At 34.6% G+C, this 21,641-nt stretch overlaps 1 protein-coding gene across 1 annotated transcript in view; it reads right to left on the reverse strand.

Moving 5' to 3' along the window:
- LOC109066497 overlaps positions 1 to 21,641 on the reverse strand; it is a 107,541-nt gene that overhangs the window by 28,694 nt on the left and 57,206 nt on the right. Inside the window, exons 14-17 of the mRNA XM_042752059.1 lie at positions 20,664 to 20,758; positions 15,859 to 15,950; positions 3,373 to 3,609; positions 257 to 509 (exon numbers count right to left, since the gene is read on the reverse strand). Coding sequence (XP_042607993.1) covers positions 257 to 509; positions 3,373 to 3,609; positions 15,859 to 15,950; positions 20,664 to 20,758 — 677 coding nt within the window. The remainder of the gene's footprint in view (positions 1 to 256; positions 510 to 3,372; positions 3,610 to 15,858; positions 15,951 to 20,663; positions 20,759 to 21,641) is intronic.

Here is a 21,641-nt window from a genome sequence, read left to right on the forward strand (position 1 = left end):
AAGCACAAAAGCATTAGGAACACTAAAACCATTTTAAATACATACGGAGTATTGTTATTCAGCATTATGTATAGTATAATATTTAACATTTCCAACCAAACATACACCTATAATCCTGAATAATCATTTCTCTCTACAGTCTGTCTATCCCATCCTTGCCCTCACATTCAGTTTTATTTGTAAAGTGACTTTGCTAAGATAATGTGAAACTTCTATTTACAGTGCAGAAGTGTCCACGTTATTTTAAGTGACTTACCCCCAGGACGGCATCCACAGCAAAGACCGCCAGAGGGTCCAGGAATGTCCACACCGCCGCAGCCATGATAAACTTTGACAGGAAGGAGGGCGGTGAGCCAAACGTTAGCTGACAGCCCCATCTGATCAGGAGCAGCAGTAGCGTAGCTGCATTCAAGGTCAGGGGGCCCAGCAGCACCAGCAGAACCTCCTCCAGGGTAGACAGCAGCGAACCCTGATAGACCAGATCCACCGTGTGCGCACTCAACCCAAATCTGCCCAGAGAGAGACATGATGAGTTGATTTAGCGGAACGTAAAAGATAATCAAATACAAAATAAATGAGAAATTTGCATATGACAATTATTGTGAACTAAAGTAATTCCAAATTACAGTATGCACTGTTGTTAGGCAGGATGTAAAGTAAACCTGAGTTATCTGTTTATGCATTTATAACAATAATGAAGTTGGAAAAAGGGAAGAAAAAAAATTAAATTAAAACATTGGTAAGGGCAGTTAAATACCCTTTTTAGGGGTGCTTCGATCACCCATCTGTCTAAAACTATAACTGAACAATCGGACAAGTGCTACTTCCTAAAGAAAGTTTATCATTTCACATATATTTAAGTCTTGTCAGGTCACATTCAAGTGATTCAAGCCATTCAAGCACAATATGGCATGAAAGAGATCGCAATGCTGTAATCTCAGACCGTGACAAATTGTTTCTGTGTGTGTCTCAGACAGTATGCAAATACCAAAAAGTTCTTAATGAATATCCATGTGAAAATATTGGATGTGTGTCAATATAAACAAATCTGTGCATTAGATCTTAAAGTAACAACAACCACATACTCTATACCTTCCGTTTCCTATGAAAATAATGTTAATCAAATAACAAAAGGAAAAGAGAGGATTACTCACTGCTCTCAACTAAACAACTTTTGTAGCTTTATTAGGTTATTTATTAGCTTTACATTATCTATTATCTGTGTATTTTCTTCATATAGTAATACAGTTTTCACAGGCCCTCTGTACAAGTACTACAGTATTTATTTAATTTATTTACTGCATTTGTATCATTGTCATTTATTTGTGCTATTGCTTGTTATTTGTTAACTAACGCTTGCTTACTTGTCTTCAATGTTTGAACTTTATATTAGCTAGGCTAGTATTAGTATTTGCTGTTAAACTGCAGTCAAGAACTGTGAAATTCCACTGGTATCCAAATTGTTGGTATTGTAATGTTACATAGGTCAAAAAATAATGAAAGCAATAACTGTACTTATTTATTTAGGCAGGGCTGTCAGTCAAACAGTAGCCTACATGTGTAGCAATTTGAACTTTACTACACACTGGTATCTATCTCTTATCATTATATCATTTATAAAATGTTTATATTGACTTGGTAGCAGTTTTAGTGGTATGCTACTTTTGACTTAATAGTAATATAGTGGTGCTGATTTATAAAGAGGCAATGGCATCATCTTGTTACACATTCTCACCAAGGGCTAAGCCCCCCTGAGGATGAAATCCTAGAACCGTCGCTGAACATTTGCACAAAACAGCAAAATGAAATATCTAAGAATTTATGCTGATGTGTAAGGTGTTTTTTTTTTTTTTTTTTTTTTTTTTTTTTTTTTTAACATAAACTTTCATGTCTAATCTACCATCATCTCTCTGCTCATTAATCCCTCTCTACCGTTACCTGAGAATCATTTGCACTCTTCATTTCACCTGTTCGGCCCATTTCTGCTGCACATGTTAACTACTCCATTTCCCAGCATTCTCTCAAGCATTTAAATCGTGTGAAACTTTCCAACACTCACTGTATGTTATATCTCTTTTTATTAAGGTTTAATTTTTAAGATAATATTTTTGATTGATAGTCAAATTTAAATTTGATTCAATGAAACTCAATTCAACTTTTGCTATACTTTATTCAGTCTGAGATTCAGTTTGATTTGACTCAATATTCAGCTTGATTACAATGCATTCAAGATTCAATTTCATTTGATTTACTTTTATTCTATATGTGACAGAATCAGATCTCTAATTGTATTCCATTGTCAAAACATTTTTTTTTTTTTCTTTCTGTTTTAGGATGCTGTAAATTACGTCAACAGATCTAGCCACCTAACACAACTCACTCCAACGTTTACAACAGGACCTGTGTTGGTAATGAAGAGTTTTTCCACATGCTTGTGGTGCAATAAAATCCACAGAACACATGTTGTTGTGTAGACGGGTGGGACTCATTTGGCACTGCAAGGTTGTGTGCTGATTTTGGAGTGTGTTTGTGTGTGTAGGAGTGGAGGGGGGTGGTATTTGTGAGAATGCTGGGGGTAATGAAATGTGCGTGGGGTAGAGTGAGAGAGAGACGCTAATGACTGCGGGGTGTGCAAGTGTGTGTGTGCTGTCAGTTTGCAGCTGATCTCTGACCGCTACTGTGGTCACCAGCCCTGTAGAGAAACGCTCGCAGCGGACAAATGGACAGACATGTGGAACATGTCATGAGCCTATGACCCCAGCTTTGTGTTTTCCACTTGTTTCTCCCTCATCTGTCCTTCTCTGCATTCCTCTTATCTTCTGTCAGTCGTTTTCTGCGATTTAATGAACGGATTTGTTTGGCAACAACACAACTTGGTGCGTAAGAATATTCACTGAATGACTCCTGGATGATAAATTAAATTAACACCACATGCAAAATAGAACCACGCTGTGGTATCACACGGGGTTTATGATGAAATGTTGTCCACACAATAAGAGAAGATAAATTCTTTCCAAATAATGCACACTTAAAGGCCCACACCCCCACATGTTAAAATCAACTGACTTTCCCCTCATGAAGTAGTTAAAGTTTAGACAAGTCTTGTAAAAGACTGTGCATGTGTGTGCGTTTGCTTGCATGCATATAAATGCACACACATGACATACGACAACAGCGCATGAATCACCTGCATGCATATTTGTGCGTATGAGTGTGTGTTTCCAGTGAATTATTGTAAGTAGACATTTGTAAAGGTCAGCATATCCTCTCCTGGAATAGTTCTGCATGTATTTGTGTGTTTGGAATAATGATGAGCTTGACACTGTGTGTTTGCGAATTATTGTTTTGTGAGGAGGGTCACGTATGTCTCACCTGTTGATGGGGATGTGTTGAGCCTGCAGGAAGAGCCACTGGCTGCAGTAATGAAGGTATAGACGGGGAAACCACATTAAGCTGAACAGGAGAATGGTCAGACTGATCTGAGACAGATGAGGACGTGGACGGCAGGACAAACCGAGCAGTGACGGGAGGAGACGCACTGCCAGACGTGTTCTCTCGCCTGTCCCACAGCACACAGCGGCAGACCTGTGCTGATTGTGATGCTGAGATCTGAAAAAAATAAAAATAAAAAAATACATGCGGGTGATTCTGTAAGCAGTGCAAAACAATAAATAAATAAAATAAATGCATAAATAGAGGTTTGCTTCCCCATTTCCCCACACAAGGATTTAATGTGCACACATTTAGATTAATGAATTTGAAAAACTAAATTCTTTCTTTTTAATTTAATACATCTGACTGAAAGAGTGTGATTGTTATTAATGGAGTATATACTATCTACAATCACTTCATTATCATATTTGGTCACCGTGCAATGAATATTACACAATTAAGACCAAAAACTTTTATGTTTGTCACTACTGCAATGCAATACAAAAATGCCAAATCTTCTTATATTGTAAGAAACATAAATTTTCTGTAAAGCTGCTTTGAAACAATATGTATTGTTAAAAGCGCTATACTAATAAACATGAATTGAACTGAATTATTTGAATGTTCATGTGGTTTTGGGGACAGTATTTCTTAAAAACACATCATAATACAGGTCTGTGGTTAGTTCATAAATCCTTGGCTATTTTTGTTAGTTGTGATTATGGACAATGTGCAGTGGTAATGATCCATTTCTGAAAGGAGAAAAAACTATAATATAACTATAACTATATTATTTAGATATCTAAATAAGAGAAGAAATCATTCCTTGTATGGAACTGTGCATGTAAAATATATTTTTAAGGTTTTTAAGGCTTTCACAATTTTGACCACATATACAGTATGTACACATACAAAAAGTGTAATATTTTGAAATAATACAGCTTGAAATAACTGTTGTCTATTTTATTAGATTTTAAAATGTAAATTATTCTGTGATGGCAAAGCTGAATTTTTTGCACACATTACTCCAGTCTTCAGGTCACACTGTCCTTCAGAAATCATTCTAATATGATGATTTGGTGCTCAATGTACTATTTTTATGAAATATTTGTGGAAAACAACACTTTTTTTTTTTTTCATGATTCTTTGATGAAGAGAAAGTTTAAAATAACTGCATGTAATTGGGTTATTTCTACATTTTCATGTATTAATTTATTTTGTCCAGTGCAACTTACGAATAAGGAATATAACAATCAATTCATCTTAAGGCAATAAACTGAGATGTGGTAGTAATACAAAGTTTCCGTGCAATATGCAAGCACAATTGCTAATATATGAAATATAACATCTACATCACTAAAAGATCCAAGCTACACAAAAATGCCTTTCTGTATATTCACGGCACACTAGACAGGGTTAATGTGTCAGGGACGCATCCCTGTCAAGCCGCATTATGCCACCGCGGCAAATAAATCCTGACTTGTATCCCCTTTTCTAATGAACGTATCAATGATATATGAACAGATGTATTTTTAGCCGCCTGCGCAGACTGGCTTTTCTAGACAGAATGTCTAATGCAATGTGAAATCTGTTATTGCCACAAAACTGATTTTTATTGCCATAGCTCCATCTCTTGAGGTTTGTTTTAAAGAAAGTGTGACATGAGAGCATGTACTTGAAATGTGAAACAAAAATGAGGAAGGTAATGTGTTGCATTCATCTGTGATGTTACTTTTAAAATTTGTGCTATTGCTGGCAGTCAGGGTTTGTGATTAGAACAAATCTCTAATTACACTTTGGCCTGTAACTCATCCCTCAATGTTTGTATTATGGACATGAGTGATAACACAGATTATGTGGCTGGTTGATATGTGCAATTTCCGTTTGTAAGCAATCAAATATGTTTAATGATACAACATGTGGGGAGGAGAATGCATACACACACACACGTTTGTTTCAAGTTTGCAACATAAGACAAATTATTTATTTTGAGATGTGTTTGTGATATTTTGAATGCAGTGCTTCATTTTGCAAGAGATGTTAGGCATTTTGCATTTTGTGTGTGCTATTCTTGGATTTGTGTGTAAAGTTTATAAAAAAAATAAAAGGGGGGAAGTTTTGAAAATGTGTTTAAGCAGTTGAAAAAAAAACTGTAAGATAAGAGCAGTGTTAAGTGTGGCATACAGAGGAGCAGGTCATCACGTGTTTTGGCAGCATGGACAGGCAGTAGGGTGGGATTGATTTATGGCCTGATGCCTGTAAGGCAAAGCCTGGGAACTATCTGTGCCTTCAGTTACAGATTCAAAATCTGGAGTCACTTAAAAGCTGGACGTCCCCTTTATTTGCAGAATTAAGTTATTTGCTGTCACTTTTTTTCTGATTTGGACTAAAGACATTGTTTTGTAAATGTGCCAGAGCCACTTTCTACCCCCTCCATCAGTGAACACATAGAGTCACAAGTGTTAAAGTAGGAGTAAAATGAAACCAGAGGCGATTATATATATATATATATATATATATATATATATATATATAGATATATATATATATATATATATATATATATATATATATATATAAATTGAAGGAAAAAAAGAAAAAAAAGAAGGAACCATATGCTGACTCTATAAGATAAACCATTTCATCCCAAATGTAGGGCATCATTACATGTATCCTTCACAGATAAAGCAATCTTATAATGAATTTTATTATTTTTGTTTGTTTTTTTTTGTGTTTGTATATATATGTGTGTTTTTTTTTTTTTTTTTTTATATATATATATATATATATATATATTGTATAATTTTTTTTTTTATAATTATTTGTAATATATTTTGTTTGAAATCCCAGTAATAATAATAATAATAATAATAATAATAATAATAATAATAATAATAATAATAATAAAACTATTATAAAATTTTATACAAAAAATAAATAAATAAACTGCTAGCATGACGGCACAGAGCTGATTCTTTTCATTCAGTGTTTGTATAAAGATCTATCCTGAAATTGCTTTGTATGAGTCTAATGTCTCTGTATTCTGAAGCATTGATACAGAAATGAACATGATCTTTCAGCCTAACAGAGACTCTTTATTTCACCCCAGGTGTACTTCAGTGGAGTGTTTGTGTCTGTATGTGTGATAGGTTGAAAATAGCTGTTTGTGGTGATTGATAGCATAATGTAAGATTTGGTACAGTCAAAGTGTATATCTTATTAACCTTTTCCACGGGGTTGAGTTTAACACAACTGATGGCAACCGGATAACGTTCACTTTACAGTGAGGAGTGCAGCTTTGATGTCAGATGAACTGAAGCAAATGCAGAATGCAAGCAGGCCTTTATTCTGAACGTTTGCAGTTATCATAGAGAAGAGAACAACAGTACAGACATGTAATAAGAACATCCATATCTCTATATGAACAACAAAATCTCACATGGCTACACATTTTCATATAGAACTACATGTACCTTTGAAACCGAGCTATATTCAGTGCATAATCACAAATGAAGGCTGGTTGTGATAAGTATGCCACAACAATCAGCTACTGATAAACATGGACTGCGGAAACAGCAAGCAAAATAATGTATGCCATAATAATTTGGTCACATCAGCTCAGGCCTCAGTGGCATCAGTTAGATTCACTGTAACTTGATGTTTTAGTGTGTCAACAACTGGATGTGATGTAACCAAATTTAAATCTTAAAATGCCCCCAGCACATAATAAATAGCCTAATAATCAATAATCATTGTGCTGTTTAAACCAACAGTCCCCAAATGCTGTTAAAAGCAACACTCTCTTTTCCCACAAAGCCACAGATCATTTCAACGCAATTTGGATATCATTCTCTTTGGCCGCTTGCATACTGTTTTCCACAAATATTTTACAATACAATGCAGATTTATATCTTGCCTTGTTTTTCCATAATTATCTTCACATCTCAAGCTTTTATAAGAAAGCCCATTTCCCCATTTCTGGCATGGCGAGATGCACATAAATGTGTTTCATTGAGAAAAAGGCAGCAAGAGGAGATTCGGGGTGTAGTAAAAGAGAATTACTGCTGCAGAATTAGAATACGGCTCATAATTAGAATAGGAATTTTGCCACTGCCAAATTATCAGAATTATTTGCAGCTGAGAGCAGAGGGGAGATGGGCGCTGGGGTACTTTAACCTAATCGAAAGCAGGAAAAAAAAAAAGTGTTCCACTTAATTAGCGGATCTCGTTTGACTAATAGCTAACCGCTCCTTTTTTTAATGCAGTGAAGTTCCTACATATGAGAAAAGTGCTCAAGTCTCTATAAAAACTGAAACATGGAGTATGCGAATGTTTCTCACACTGATTCACCCCTCCAGTGCTCTGGCTCTTGGGTCCAAACACACTTCCACACCCCATGTACGCAAGGAAGCCGAGTTCAAGCCAGCACAACATGTGTGTGTTTATAGCCCGGTTGCATCTGTCGGTAGGGAATCTCACATGGTAATGCCCAGACCCACTGAGTCTAATAAACACAGTGGAAACATGAAGTCTGTGAATGCACCTGGGACCCACTGAGAGCGATTATGAGCAGGTTATTCAGCACAACCTGGGCATAATGTTTCTTACTTTCATAGCACAAGTTCAGTGCTTCCTAGTGCTGCACTGGTGGATTTTAGCAGGAAATGAGTCATCGATTAATGTGATCTTGAACATCCGAACCACTGCAATAGGCAAATAAACAAACTAAAGCCTGCCCAGAACCAGAAAATGTCAGTTATTTAAACTTAAATTTGTCTATTTTGTTTATTCTTTGTTTATCAAATCTGATATTATGATCTTCTTATAAGTTTGATAATGATTAAGCTACTTTTGGAGCACATATTGTTTGTTATAGTAAAAGACTTATCTGATTTAACTGCTTGTGGTTTATGAAGGAATATAAAATACCTCATCTCCCCGGCTGCTGGTAGTTATGTTGTATATGCGTTATTTATGATGCTATCTTGAATTTACCATTCTCCAAAAATGTTTTACATTTCTTTATTATATGCAGGCACACAGTGTTTATACAATGCAAACATTCATTTATTCATTTTGATTAATTTTAAACTGTCATGCTAATCGGTTAACTAAAGCCACTCAAAGAAACCTCCACTCAACACTTAGAAAAGAAATGGTCTCTTATTCAAACATAGAACCAAGTGCCCTTGCACCCAAGAGCAGTCACCCAACAGAAGCCTCAACACAGATGCATAAGACAGGACAGGAAGGACATTCATAGGGACACCAGAATGCCACAAAAAAAAAAAAAAAAAAAGCTGCAGGTTTTGACCCACTATTCACTGAATAAATCTGTACAGACTGCTGTCGCTGCAAATCCTGCTCCATACTACCAAATCCAAACCCAGTGTGGCCCACAAGAACATCAGAAAACATGAGCAATTTCATCACCAGGATCATTTCACAGTTTGTTTTTGGAGGCTTACATCGTGCTAACAATTGCTGAATGTCATTGCAGTAGATAGCAAAATATCAAAACAAGTGTCATTTATTTTAAAGGAATATAACATACATTTCAGGCTAATTATTTCATTAAACAGGTTTAATAGGCTTGAAATGATAAAACAATACATCACTCTTCCAAATTTAAAAGGTATTCTGACACTTTACTGAAACAAAATTATTTATTAAAATGTATTATTATTTTTATAAAATTTATTATTGTAAGTATATTATTAATTTAATGAATTCATCATTTTCAGAATGTTTGTATTTAAAACCCTTATAACTACAGAATGTAGTCAGATTCTTGAGGTTGTGCATTTTCTTGTTTTATATTTCTTTAACTAAAGAGAAGTTAAAAGACATTATAATTTGTTACATACACACATCTAAATAAAGCTGGTCATGTAAATAACTTAGACTATCACTGGGAAAACAAATCCTAATTATAAATAGCCTAATTCTAGATAAAAATCAAGCATCGGCTAAGAGAAACTTCCACATTAAATCCACATTAGTCAATCATTAGTCATTCAAGTGTAAATGTTTAAATTTACTAACCACACTATGAGAAACTAAAGGACTGTACCACCTAAACTGGGCTCTCACAGAACTGACAGCACTATCAAATTTTGCATCATGGGTAATTCAAACTGTGATACAATCTTCTGTCAGTTAACTGCTTCATAGGGCCATAAGTTTATATTCATTTATTTACACAGGCAAGAAATACTACTTTAAAAATGTACTGCATGTTTTTGCTGGCACTAAATATATATTCACTAAAATGTCCCTCTTTTTGAATGCTCTGCTGTGCAGACGTGATTCAGATACATCTGTTTATTTCTGGCTACAATTTTAGGGAAAACAATTATATATTAATCTGAGTTGTCTAGTTGTTTATTAGTGCAGCAATCTCCTGAGACTTCCAGAACATGTTGTTGGAAGTTTAACACTGACTGTTCAGTCCATGGCTTTCTATTCAGATGGACACCTCATTCAAGTGCACTTGAAACTAGGGCTATGGGAAAATACATAACACAAACACACAATGATTCAGCCGCCCACCATACCACGACCGGTCAGCTGCTCTCAGGCCAACAGCTCGTCAGATTTGACAGTTCTGATTTTCACAAAGTCAGAGGGCATCTATACAAACCTGGTCATGAAGTAGGATATATATAAATATATATATATGTTTGTGTGTGCAGTGTTTTGATGGTTCCCAGGAGCCTCCTAGCACAGGAAAGGGCCCATCAGCCCCTGAGGTGACTCTACACACCTCCAGACAAAACTACCCACAGTATTACATCAGAGTTGATTGACCTGTGACTCGAAGACCGAGTAACGTGGGATGTGAAACTCCGGGCATGCTCTGCTTGCACATGGCTACCTCGGCACTCACAACAAACAGCGCCGTAAGATAATTACTGAGATCTACAATTAGCATAACAAAAAATGACTTTAGGTTGATTTTTGTGAAACCATTAAACCATCGAATTAAGTGTAAGTACACTGGTGACCATGTTTCTTTTGAAAAGTGCACTTGGTAAACATTTCTAATTAAAACTTTTACTTGAAAAAAAAAAAAAAATATATATATATATATATATATATATATATATATATATTATATATATATATATATATATATATATATATTATATATATATATATATATATAATATTTTACCTACAAATGATAAGTATTATTGTGATGTGTTGACTAAATAACATGTAAAGTGCTTGATTAGAATTTTGTAGTTTTATTCAACATTACGTTTAATGCAACTTCATCCCTACAGATGTGTAATTGCATATAAAATGTATACAATAAAGGAAATCTTGGTTTACCATAAATTGTTGTCAGTACATTCGGCAGTACCATATTTCAAAGACAATATAAGTAATTACGAATTAAAAAAGGTCAGCTAACTGTATATAATAATTTAAACTACAGAACATTTTCATTTATTAGCAATTAACCATCAGTAAAACAATTAAGCAAATTAAGTAAATTTAAATTAAATTAAATAAATTATAAAGTAAATTTGAAAACAAATAAATTCAGTTTGCACTCAAGTAAATTTTTATTTGTTTATAATATTTTTTTTAAGTTTAAAAGCTATATATATATACATATATATATATATATATATATATATATATATAATATATATATATATATATATATATATATATATATATATATATTATATATAATATGTACAATATGTACTCCTTATAAAAGTATGCTAAAGTGTACCTTTTTCAGAAGAGAACGCAGGAAAGAAAATTGCTTTGGTCAAATAGTATAAGAAATGAACAGCCGTATTCAGCTGCAGTGTAGACAATGATAGAAACCACGCAACTAACAAACTATTAAGACAGCAAAAAATTGGAACACACACGCACACACACAAAGGATCCATTGTGAAAGGGTGGAAAGGAGTTTCGTGAAAGGAGATGGGAATGATTGTACAGATTTTGGAAGCATTGCTCATCCTCAGGAGGAAACACAGACCCCTCATCTTTCTCTTTTTAGGACAGGAAAGTCACAGATATAATTGATATGAGATTTGGGGGGTATATTTCAGTGTAATTAGAGTCTTGATAATTGGGCTAATTAGATATAATTGTTGTGTGAGACTGAGTTTGATTAAAACAGGTTTCCCCAAAACGAGATAAGAGGGAAAATATTTAGTTGACAGGATGACATTGGCGCAACATAAATATGCAGAGTAATTAATGAACAAACACTTGCATACAGTGGAAATGACTGCAAAGTAAAACACACACATGCAGATAAAAATATTCACTGTCCCGCTCACTGAGACTGGAATCTTTGACAAGAATTATCTGCAGAGAAACTGCAGAACTATATCTCAAGGCAACATTCAAAGGAAATATTCAAAGGAAAAAACGAGACAGAAACTTCTGTCACAGTATAAATAAGTCATTAACAATAGCTGCCTCGCTGTAGGCAGAGCTCTTCTAAAGCAGCATCCCTACCAACATGAAACATCACAAGTGACCAATTTGATAAGATTGACAAAGGTAGCAACTTTACACAACATGTACTGTATAGTGCTCCTCACAAGAGACTTGAAAAGTAATTCCTGTAGACTTTGATATCTGCATGTTTCTAAGCTAATAACCTGTAATAAGTATAAAAACAATGCAAAGAAAAAAAAAACAATGTTTTTATTTAGAGTGAATTTTTTTTGTAGTGATTATTATAAATGTATTTATAATCATGATTTTTTTTTTATATTTGTCCACCATTTTTACATGATGCATTCTAGAATTTCTATCAGTGTGTTGAAAAAATTTGACTATGCCTTGGATTTTAGCCAGACACCATATGCGTATATTTTCTTGGTTAGCTTCCAACTAGCGTTTGAATTTTATTTTCTCTCCTGTATCTGAAAAAAAAGAAAAGAAAAAAAGACGACAAACAAAGTACCAGATCAAATAAGGTGGAAGGTCTTCAAACTCTTTTTGTCATACTTTCTCATTTTGAAATGAGTGCACACTTATCAATATTGGCGCTTTGCTGCATTTTGTTTGTTCTTTGAAATTGTAATGTATGGTTTAAGGTTATTACTCTGGCAAAGGTGTTTGATATGTAAATCTGGGAGAGGATCAAATGAGAGAAGGATAATAGAACTCAAAGAGAAAGAACAAGAGCAGCTCTGCCCATTCAGATAAACAGCTCTTTGAGCGATACCCAGAATCCCCTGCTCCCAGTTCAGTGAATACCACAAGCCTTGAGACACGCGTTTTTGTCTGAGCTGTGTTTTTGTCTGAGGCGCTTTTGACTTTTACACTGTTTCTACATCATGTGAGCGTTATACTGTGGATCCAAAAAAAAAAAAAAAAATTCCCATTAAGAATAAACAACACTGTCTACACTGGAAGCGTATACAGAGCTGAAGAGCTTCTTTATTTTTATTTGAATAAAGTGTATTTATAAATGCCATATATGTGATATGACGGCTATAAATTTAATGCACTTATCAAATTCAACTTATGGTGTTTCTAAACTGGTTTACAAATGTAATCGTCTGCTTCTTCCCATTTACAGGTGTGTGTAAGCATACACATTTTTCATTAAAAGTAAAATGAAAATGGAAGTTAAGGAACAATGTAAAAAGAAAAACAAATCAATATTTAAAATCCTATATTGTAGCTTCTTAAAATGAAATACCCTTTTTGGCTATCATAGCAAACTCTAGCCATTGTATTAGATTACATCATGAGGTGCATCCTGGGATCCTTTTTAAATAGTACTGAAGGAATGCCCTTTGTGTACACTTGACCTTCTTCATTCTTTCCATTTTTTTTCTTTAATTACAATTTATTTTTTTTTAAAGGAATTTCATACACATGCACAATTTGTAACATTTATAACACAAGCACCACTGCACAATAGACACTACACATGCATTACCCTCCAGGGCAAGTCTCTGCCAGTGTGGCAAATATATTAACCAACAAGCTAATCAAGTAATACTTTACATATATAGTAAAACTAATGTACAGTTTACTTAGTAATACAGCAGGCTCAGCCCTGTTTATTTGAAGTTTGTTTGTTCGGCACACATTGTACTTTCAGAGGTCATACAAGCGGATACGGATTTTCCATGCAAACAAATGGGACAGCAGTTATCAATAAACTCTTGGCTGTGAACTGTCAACACCTCTGCCTGAGCCGCACGCATTTCACATCAGGAAAAAAAAAAGAGAAAAAAATCAAATGCAACATCAGAGTCTCTGCTGATTCTCTAGATGGCAGTAATATGCCTCACTCATTCATATATCAAACCGTGCATGAAGACAGCGTAGCATCACGTGAGAGAGGGTGGTTATGTCCGATCTATCACGTTCAAGTAAATTGAGATAATTCTTCAAATTCAGTTTTGACTAATCGTGCAAAATGAAACTTCTTCAATCTGTTTCATGTTCAAACATTTATAGCATGTCCTGGAAAGAAAAGATGGGCTTGAGCAACGTTCTGGTAGATTCTTCTTTATAACGACAGCAGTGATTCTTTGCTATGAAAACTGCAGATAAATGCCAGATAAATTTAAAACAGGATGTTTTAAGTAATGCAAATATTATTTTATAATACTTTACTGTAGAATGAAAGTCTGGGCAGTCTTGGACAAGGCCAAAATGGAGAAATTATAGAAGATTGTAACCATATAAAAATGAGCAAAGAAGCTGTTAGAGAGAATAAAAAGCTTAAATCTATTAAAACCCTCAATTATAATTGCACTACTTAAAGCATTTATTGTTTTAAACCAAAAGTCATAAAAAATCATGCACATTATTTGAATAAAATTAGCAATTAATTGACAACTTGGTTATTTTAAAATCATCCTGGGGGACAGGGAAGTTCACCTCATTGAAGAATCACCCATGTACACACACATACACTAATAATACACCCTTATGATGGTGTAACTGAGTTTGCATCCAGTGAAAGGAATCAAAGAGCTTTCTCTAAAGTCAATATGTTCTCTGCAGGATTGGTCGTGTGAGAACCATGAGAATATTATAACATGTGATTTGCATTTCAAAACAATATTAACAAACAAAGAAACAGTCAATTGAATTGTATTTCAGATGGCTTACATGAAAGACAGTGGAGCTAAAACTCTGCCCGTCGATGTTTAGCTTTACGTTTTGAAGTCCTTTATCCTGCTTTGGGTTAGTAGTTGTGCTGCAGCCCTCTCTTCTCTGATGTGTGGCCTGAGTTTCATTTGATTTCCTCTCATACTTACAGCAGCACAGCTTCTGATCTTGTTTAATACTAGTCCAGCGGCAACAAATTACCAATTTTCAAAAATGAGCAGAGGTAGGCAGCTCTAAATCCTATAAAATGAGTCGCTCTTTCTTTCTTCTCAGAGAAATATACAGTGTTGGCAATAATTCGGGCAAAATCAAAATAAAAACACACACCTCAATTTTTTCCCTCTGTGGATTTAGGCGAGCAGCTTTCATCGCAGGCACGTGCAGTGAAATTTAGGTAAGTGTTTTGTGAAATGCAATTTGACGAGGCCGTTTATAAGATTTGTTCAGTGCTGCTGTTTGTGTCGGTGTGTTTTCACTCCTGTTTTCTCATTAATATCAAATGCTGTAAGCCACAATAAAACGCAGAAAACACTCATTCGTAGGCCTGCTTGTGCACTTTGCATCACTAGAGAAAAAGCAATTATCCACAGCGCAAGGTTTTATGTGTTGCCGATGTTAACGTTATCTTGATCCCTTCAATAAAAACACACATTGAATCTGACAATAAAGCGACATTCATATTGTGGACAGCGACATTCATATTCAGCCTCAAATAAATCATGCAAGTTGATGTGTGTTAATATATGCACTGAGAAAAAGATGCAGTATTATAGGGTCACAACACAACAATAACAATTTTCAAAAAAAAATATTGGAAAATTAGGTGGTGTGATTTATATATAATCTTAGTATAAAAGATGATACATTCAAAAGATTGGTGTGTGAGTGGGTGTGTTATATGAAGGCCTTTAATGTTTATCCACAAACTGCCACACAATATTCAGTATAGCGTACTTTGCTCTGTGCTGTAGTCAGTATACACAAATTATGCTTATGCACACAGTTCGTCAGTGACCTAATACATTCCCCAAAACATGATACTTTTCAGTGTGACAAGATGGAAAACAACTTTAATATACTTTTTTCTCTCTCTCTTTTTAAATGGTAACTTCATGCCAGTGAATTAAACACATAACGCAATCAGTTCATGTGACAACAAAGATATTTCTGCTAATAATGTTTATCATGGCATAATGCCTGCGGTTCTGCATGTGCAGTATGCAGTAAGTATGCTTGGATTCATTCTGAACATAACCATATATACCCATAGACATGAAACTAGCCTTGAGAAATGACACTTACCTCACAGAGAAGGTGAACTGGTCTAGCTGATCTTTAGGGAGAGGTTTGAGCGCCTCACTGTTTCTCTCGATTATCTTCTTCTGCCTGCCGCTCTGATCGGAGAGACACATGTGCATGTCGTTTGTAATCATAGCAGGAAACAGTTGCAATGATTTGTCTTGGGAATACAATGACAGCAGCACACTTCATCCTGACATCATCTCTCAAACACACACACACACACACACACACACACACACACACACACACACACACACACACATACACACAAACCAGTACAGGAAACGAATGACATTCACATTACATACAACATCTAATCAAAGTTGTCAGAAAAACATAGATGGGATGAAATTAAAAGAAAGGCAGTCACAAAAAAAAAAAAAAAAAAAAAAAAAAAAAATGTATATGTTTAAAACAATACACTTGGCATACTCAAACTACTGAATTCAGCCCTATAACATCCTTATGAGACAAGAATCTATATAAAAAACACCAGAAGTGTGTTTCCAACTCAAAGGATATTCCAAAAGAGAGGCATCATATTAATGCTGTCTCTAGATATATTATTTATTCATTATGAAAGATGATGAATATAAACAGTAGTTCATTCAATGCTGAACAATACCAGCAAAACAGTTAAGTACAATTAAACAGTCTATATTATCCAATAATTATGCGCTTTATTTTCTTTGTGTATTTTTTGCTTTTTAGACTATGATATTGATAACTTAGCACCATGTTAACAACAAAATTATTCACCCGAGTTGAGTCTCCCATGGTAAAGTGTACAGTTTTCCTAATTTATGTCATTTATGAGGTTCCTTTTGACTTAAAATGTAGGTAGCTCTCTAGGTTGTTGAACAGAGCTTAGACTTTGGAAGACAGTTCATATCATTTATATGTCATTTATGAAGGGCTGCCCTACAGTCACAAGAATTACTGCATGCAATGAAATCAAAGCAATATATTCAAAGAATAAATGTGAAATATGAACTGGCAACAAACACAGAGTTTTTCTTCTGTAAAAAAAAATAAAAAATACAAATGAAAAAAAAAAAAAAAAATATATATATATATATATATATATATATATACATATATCTATATCTGACAACATATTCTGCCACTGAACCTCTTTAGAATGGCCTGTTGGAAACCTAGGGATGATAGTATGAAAGCGGCTTGTATTTTTATTTTTTTTTTTTTTTTTTACGTCATATAAAATCTTACCACTATTTGACAAATATGAGCAAAATCGGTGTCCGGTGTTTCTGTGAGTCAGGGGAACTAGCCAATCAGAAACTCTCTGCCTGTCAATCATTTTGCACATACTGTATGCTTTGAAGGGTGTTTTGAGGAACATGTGGTTGGGATTAGAAAAATAGCAGAAGTTAGCCAAACGGCTGAAATCACTTAAAGCACAGGAGAGTCATACGCAATAAAAAGGAAATTCAGTGATTTCAAACAATTGTTCTAATCTAGTCCATTCTTTTAACAGCATGAGTCAGCCATGGACATTTTGGACCCAGTTATCCATTAAAACACCAGTCGTGGTGGAAACCAATCAGAATCATTATCTGCAGAATTAGCCTATATATAATGAACCACATTCAAGCCTTTTAAATCAACAATAAAATCAACACCACTCAATGCATTTCAACCTAAAACTGAGTCAGCAGGTTAATAAACTCTTTACTGAAACTTCCAGCACCAGGGCCCAGAGCTGTAACCACCACAGACATTGAAGGGGACAATAATTAGAAATGGCCAAACTGTTTCCTCCAATAATTAGAAATATTTTAAATTCTCGCATTGCTCTGCTGCACTCCATTATGTAGTGCTCTGTCTGTTGTTAGTATGACAAAAAGATTTAAAAGTTGGCTGGCTTGCCTCAGGAGTCTCACAATGCTTGTCAATGGCGAAGCAACTGAGATGGCCAATCAAATTAAAATAGGTGGAGTTAACTGTTTACATAATCAGAACACAAATCCCAGCATCAGTTTTATTGATGAAGGACAGACAGGTAAGAGAAAAGCATTTAACATTTGACAATTGTTTTATGATAGACCAACATGACTGACAAAATGATAAACAATAATATCCAGCAATGCAAACTACTCATTTTTTTTTTCTCAAAAATGGTAATTTAGCTATCATATATGTGATTCATGTAATTCCTAACTGAATGTGATGAGACAAGAAGCGCTTTACGTTTTCAACATATAAGGCATACAAATAAGAGCTGAAGTGTGCATGTTTTCAAATATTATTTTGTAAATAGTTTTTAAATGATTACTTTCCCAACTAGAATTACACATCATTTTTATTTTAAAATACTCTCCCAGTAGTCAAGTCAAGGCCAAATACTGTTTACTGCTCAGTTTAATGTAAGGATGACATTTAGTTTTTTTTTTTATAAAATTTTATGGTGGTCTGCCAGAGGTCTAACATTGGCATTGGCAGAATTATTTTTTTAAGAGAGGTAAGTAGATAAGTATTTGATGTTTAAAAGTTAAATGACAGACAATTAAATCCAGTGATGCAATGTATTCATGCAATTGCTTTTTGAATTGAAAATAGGCTTTATCTTTATCTATTATTCACGTAATGCATTTCTTACCTACGGTATACTCATATTCTATGTTTCCCGTTTTCACAGGACTGGACCAAATTTTTCTTGAAGACCCCCTCCTCCACACACTATAAGTATAGTAACACAGCAGTAGTTTTGCAATATAATAATTATTCACAGTTCCTCTAAAATACTGTAGCTTTGCAGACACGGAAACAGAGGTAGATAGAACTAGCCAGACATCCCCTCATAATGAACCACATTCAAGCCTTTTAAACCAACAATAAAATCAAAACCACCAAGAAAATTTGACTCAGGACGAGGGGTAGATAGAACAAAACAAGGCAAAAATGGGGGTCTAATTCTGACCCTGCATAGCTCAAGCATACAGTAGTGTATTAGAGCAGTCCTGTCATAATTGGAGTCATTTTGAGCTTTGGTGCTGATATTGTTTGTTACTCTGGCATTCAGTCTGATGCACTACGCCCTTGGGTGGGCTCAGACGCGCTGCTGCAGCACAGATACTGCCTGCATCTACATGTCAATGAGTTCCCCCATATGAAAGAGCACTGTCACCAATCCAGAAATGAAAAACACATTGGATCACAAACAGCAAACTACAGAGAAGAACAACACAACAGAGAAGAACATTATAGCTAGACAAGAAGTAAAAGAAGGATGAGAAAAAAAAAAGAAAAAGAAAAATAAAACAGGATATATATGTTGAATTTTAAGGCTGGCTTCTAGGTTTAGGCAAGGTATGACATTGTTAATGTCATCACTAGAATACTGCTGAACAAAAGCTGATAACAGGAGAAGCCAGAAAATAGGCAGGAATATAAATATACCATAACATGTTAAATATGTTTCAGAAAAAGTATTAAAGCAATATGTTCTTCAAATTGAATAGTTTTTTTTTTTTCTTCAGTTGTGTATCAGAGTTTTAATTTTAAGATCATCCCCTTAAATTTTTAATTGATTTGAAGAGTTCACTTGAAAAGATGATATCGTCATTATGAGAAAGTTAGTTATATATCATAGAATAGTTATTTTAAAGAGAGAAGTATAAAAATGGTAAAAGTATGTTGAAGCATGGCCTAAAGACAAAAAAAAAAAAAAATACATTAATAATATTTTATGTAATATAAATCTAAATACAAGTTTAGACATGTATACAATAGAACGACCTATTAGCTTTCCCTGAAAATCATGACGTCTGCATTACAACTTATTTCAATAAACAAATTTAATTGTTGATAGAGATGTAATATGGATAATAATGATAATTTCTAATACAATGTGCACAATTCCATTCCTGTGATTAATCTGCAGATGCATTTAAACTGCTGCGAGCTTGCATGTTCCTGGCATCCCATGACAACAGTAACAACAAAGAAAAAAGTGGCATGAGAGAACACACAATGCACAGTTGTGCAACATAAGACAGCAGCACCAGATCAGCACAGAGAAGTCGTTTTGCAATTACCACTTCAAAGTGTGGCAGGTAACGTCGCAGCTTTGATTCATTTAGCTTAAGTCCTGTGGAGCGCAGGAAAAGGCGTGTTGAGAGCGGTTAGAGAGAGAGAGAGCACCGGGCTGGCACTGCTGCTTTCACAGAATCGGAGCTGTTTTAGCTTGTCGGGCACATCAAAACTAGCTTTGAAGACTGAAAAATACCTGTTAGTGTGAAATGTATTTTGACAAATCTCAGATAATAAGGGGAGTGGGGAGGCAAAAGGGAGGAGCAGCAGGGGCGTCATGCACCTTTTTTTTTTTTTTTGTAAAGGGGACACCAGTGGCGGTCCTGGCTCACTTGGTGCCTTGGGCTAATTAAGACATGACTAAAGAAATAAACATGTCCCCTAATTAAATAAAAACTATGTGTGTGTGTGAATCAAATTAAAATGAAACAAATACTTGCTAGTACACTTGATAGTAAAGTTTTTTTTCAGTCATATGAGTTTCATGAGATTCTATGCAAACAGAATGTTTTTCCACACTATGCATACCATGCCAAAAATAGCATGATAGTACAGTAGAATGTTTAATAATTCATACACTTTTTACCTACTTATTATTACAAAATAATATTACCTGCTTTCTTTTTTACCTGCAATCTTTAAAGCTTGCAAGCTTTTAATCTTCCAAAGGTTTGAATGGGCATGGTGCCTCTGAGGAGAAGTGAGAGAGAGGGCCCATGTTCAAGGTCAGAATGTTTCCTCATTCAAGTTACCTTGCTATGAATTTCGGCCTTGGATTTCTCAGCGATGTGGCGGTTTGTCTGGTTGCTGGGCTCAGAGGCTGACACAGCTCCACTGGGGCTCTTACCTGCAATGACATTACAAATGAACCTTTGTTCTTGTAAGGCAGAAAATAACTCATGATCAGTGATTTATGGTTTAATTAATTAAATGAGTATTGCATAATCTCTAACTTCCCAGAAGAAGCACAAAAACAGAAACGTTGGTATAGTTCACCTTTAACGTAAGGTAAAATAAAAATAAATTTAATATAATAAAATAAATAAATTAAGTAATTTGACAATTTCAGCATCTTTTAAAAGAAATTAAATAAGTGAAAATGAAATTATATAAATGATATATTATACATATAAAGCACAACTAATGAGAACGGTAGATGCCTGTAGACTTTCAACAACAATGAAATGTACAGCTAAAGCAAAAGTGATGAAACTTTCTCTTCACATTTATTCTGTTCTTTCTCTCCCTCACACACATCATCAACATCTCTGAGCCCAACCTCTCCTTTTTTTCATTGCTCTAATGCACACAATTAGACATGATGAAAAATCGAAAAAAAATTAAATTTAGTTGTAATACATTTTGCCATTCTTCCTTCCTTTGGAAAATTACTTTTGAAGTGTTTTCTCTCGCTCTCCGTCTGTAATTTAAATGGTAAGCTGCCAGATGTGTGTCTCATGCTTGAAGTGCAGGAGCTTTGCATTATTTAGCATATTAACATTCACAGAATTTAAAAAGAGGGTTCCTGCATTGCCTGGAGCTTCCAATTAAGTAAACCTTAGCTTGATACATGTAAAAATTTTACCATGAGAAACTTTTTTCATTGCGTTTTTCTCTTCGCCTCAGCCAGTCACATCTATATAATAAATATGGAAACTTCCCAGATGATATAATTTTTCTCTTGCTGCGGGATTAAATATATCAGTAATAATAACTTTTAAATATAGGCA

The sequence above is a fragment of the Cyprinus carpio genome, chromosome B24 (genome assembly GCF_018340385.1).
Source record: "Cyprinus carpio isolate SPL01 chromosome B24, ASM1834038v1, whole genome shotgun sequence".
NCBI classification, from domain to species: domain Eukaryota; kingdom Metazoa; phylum Chordata; class Actinopteri; order Cypriniformes; family Cyprinidae; genus Cyprinus; species Cyprinus carpio.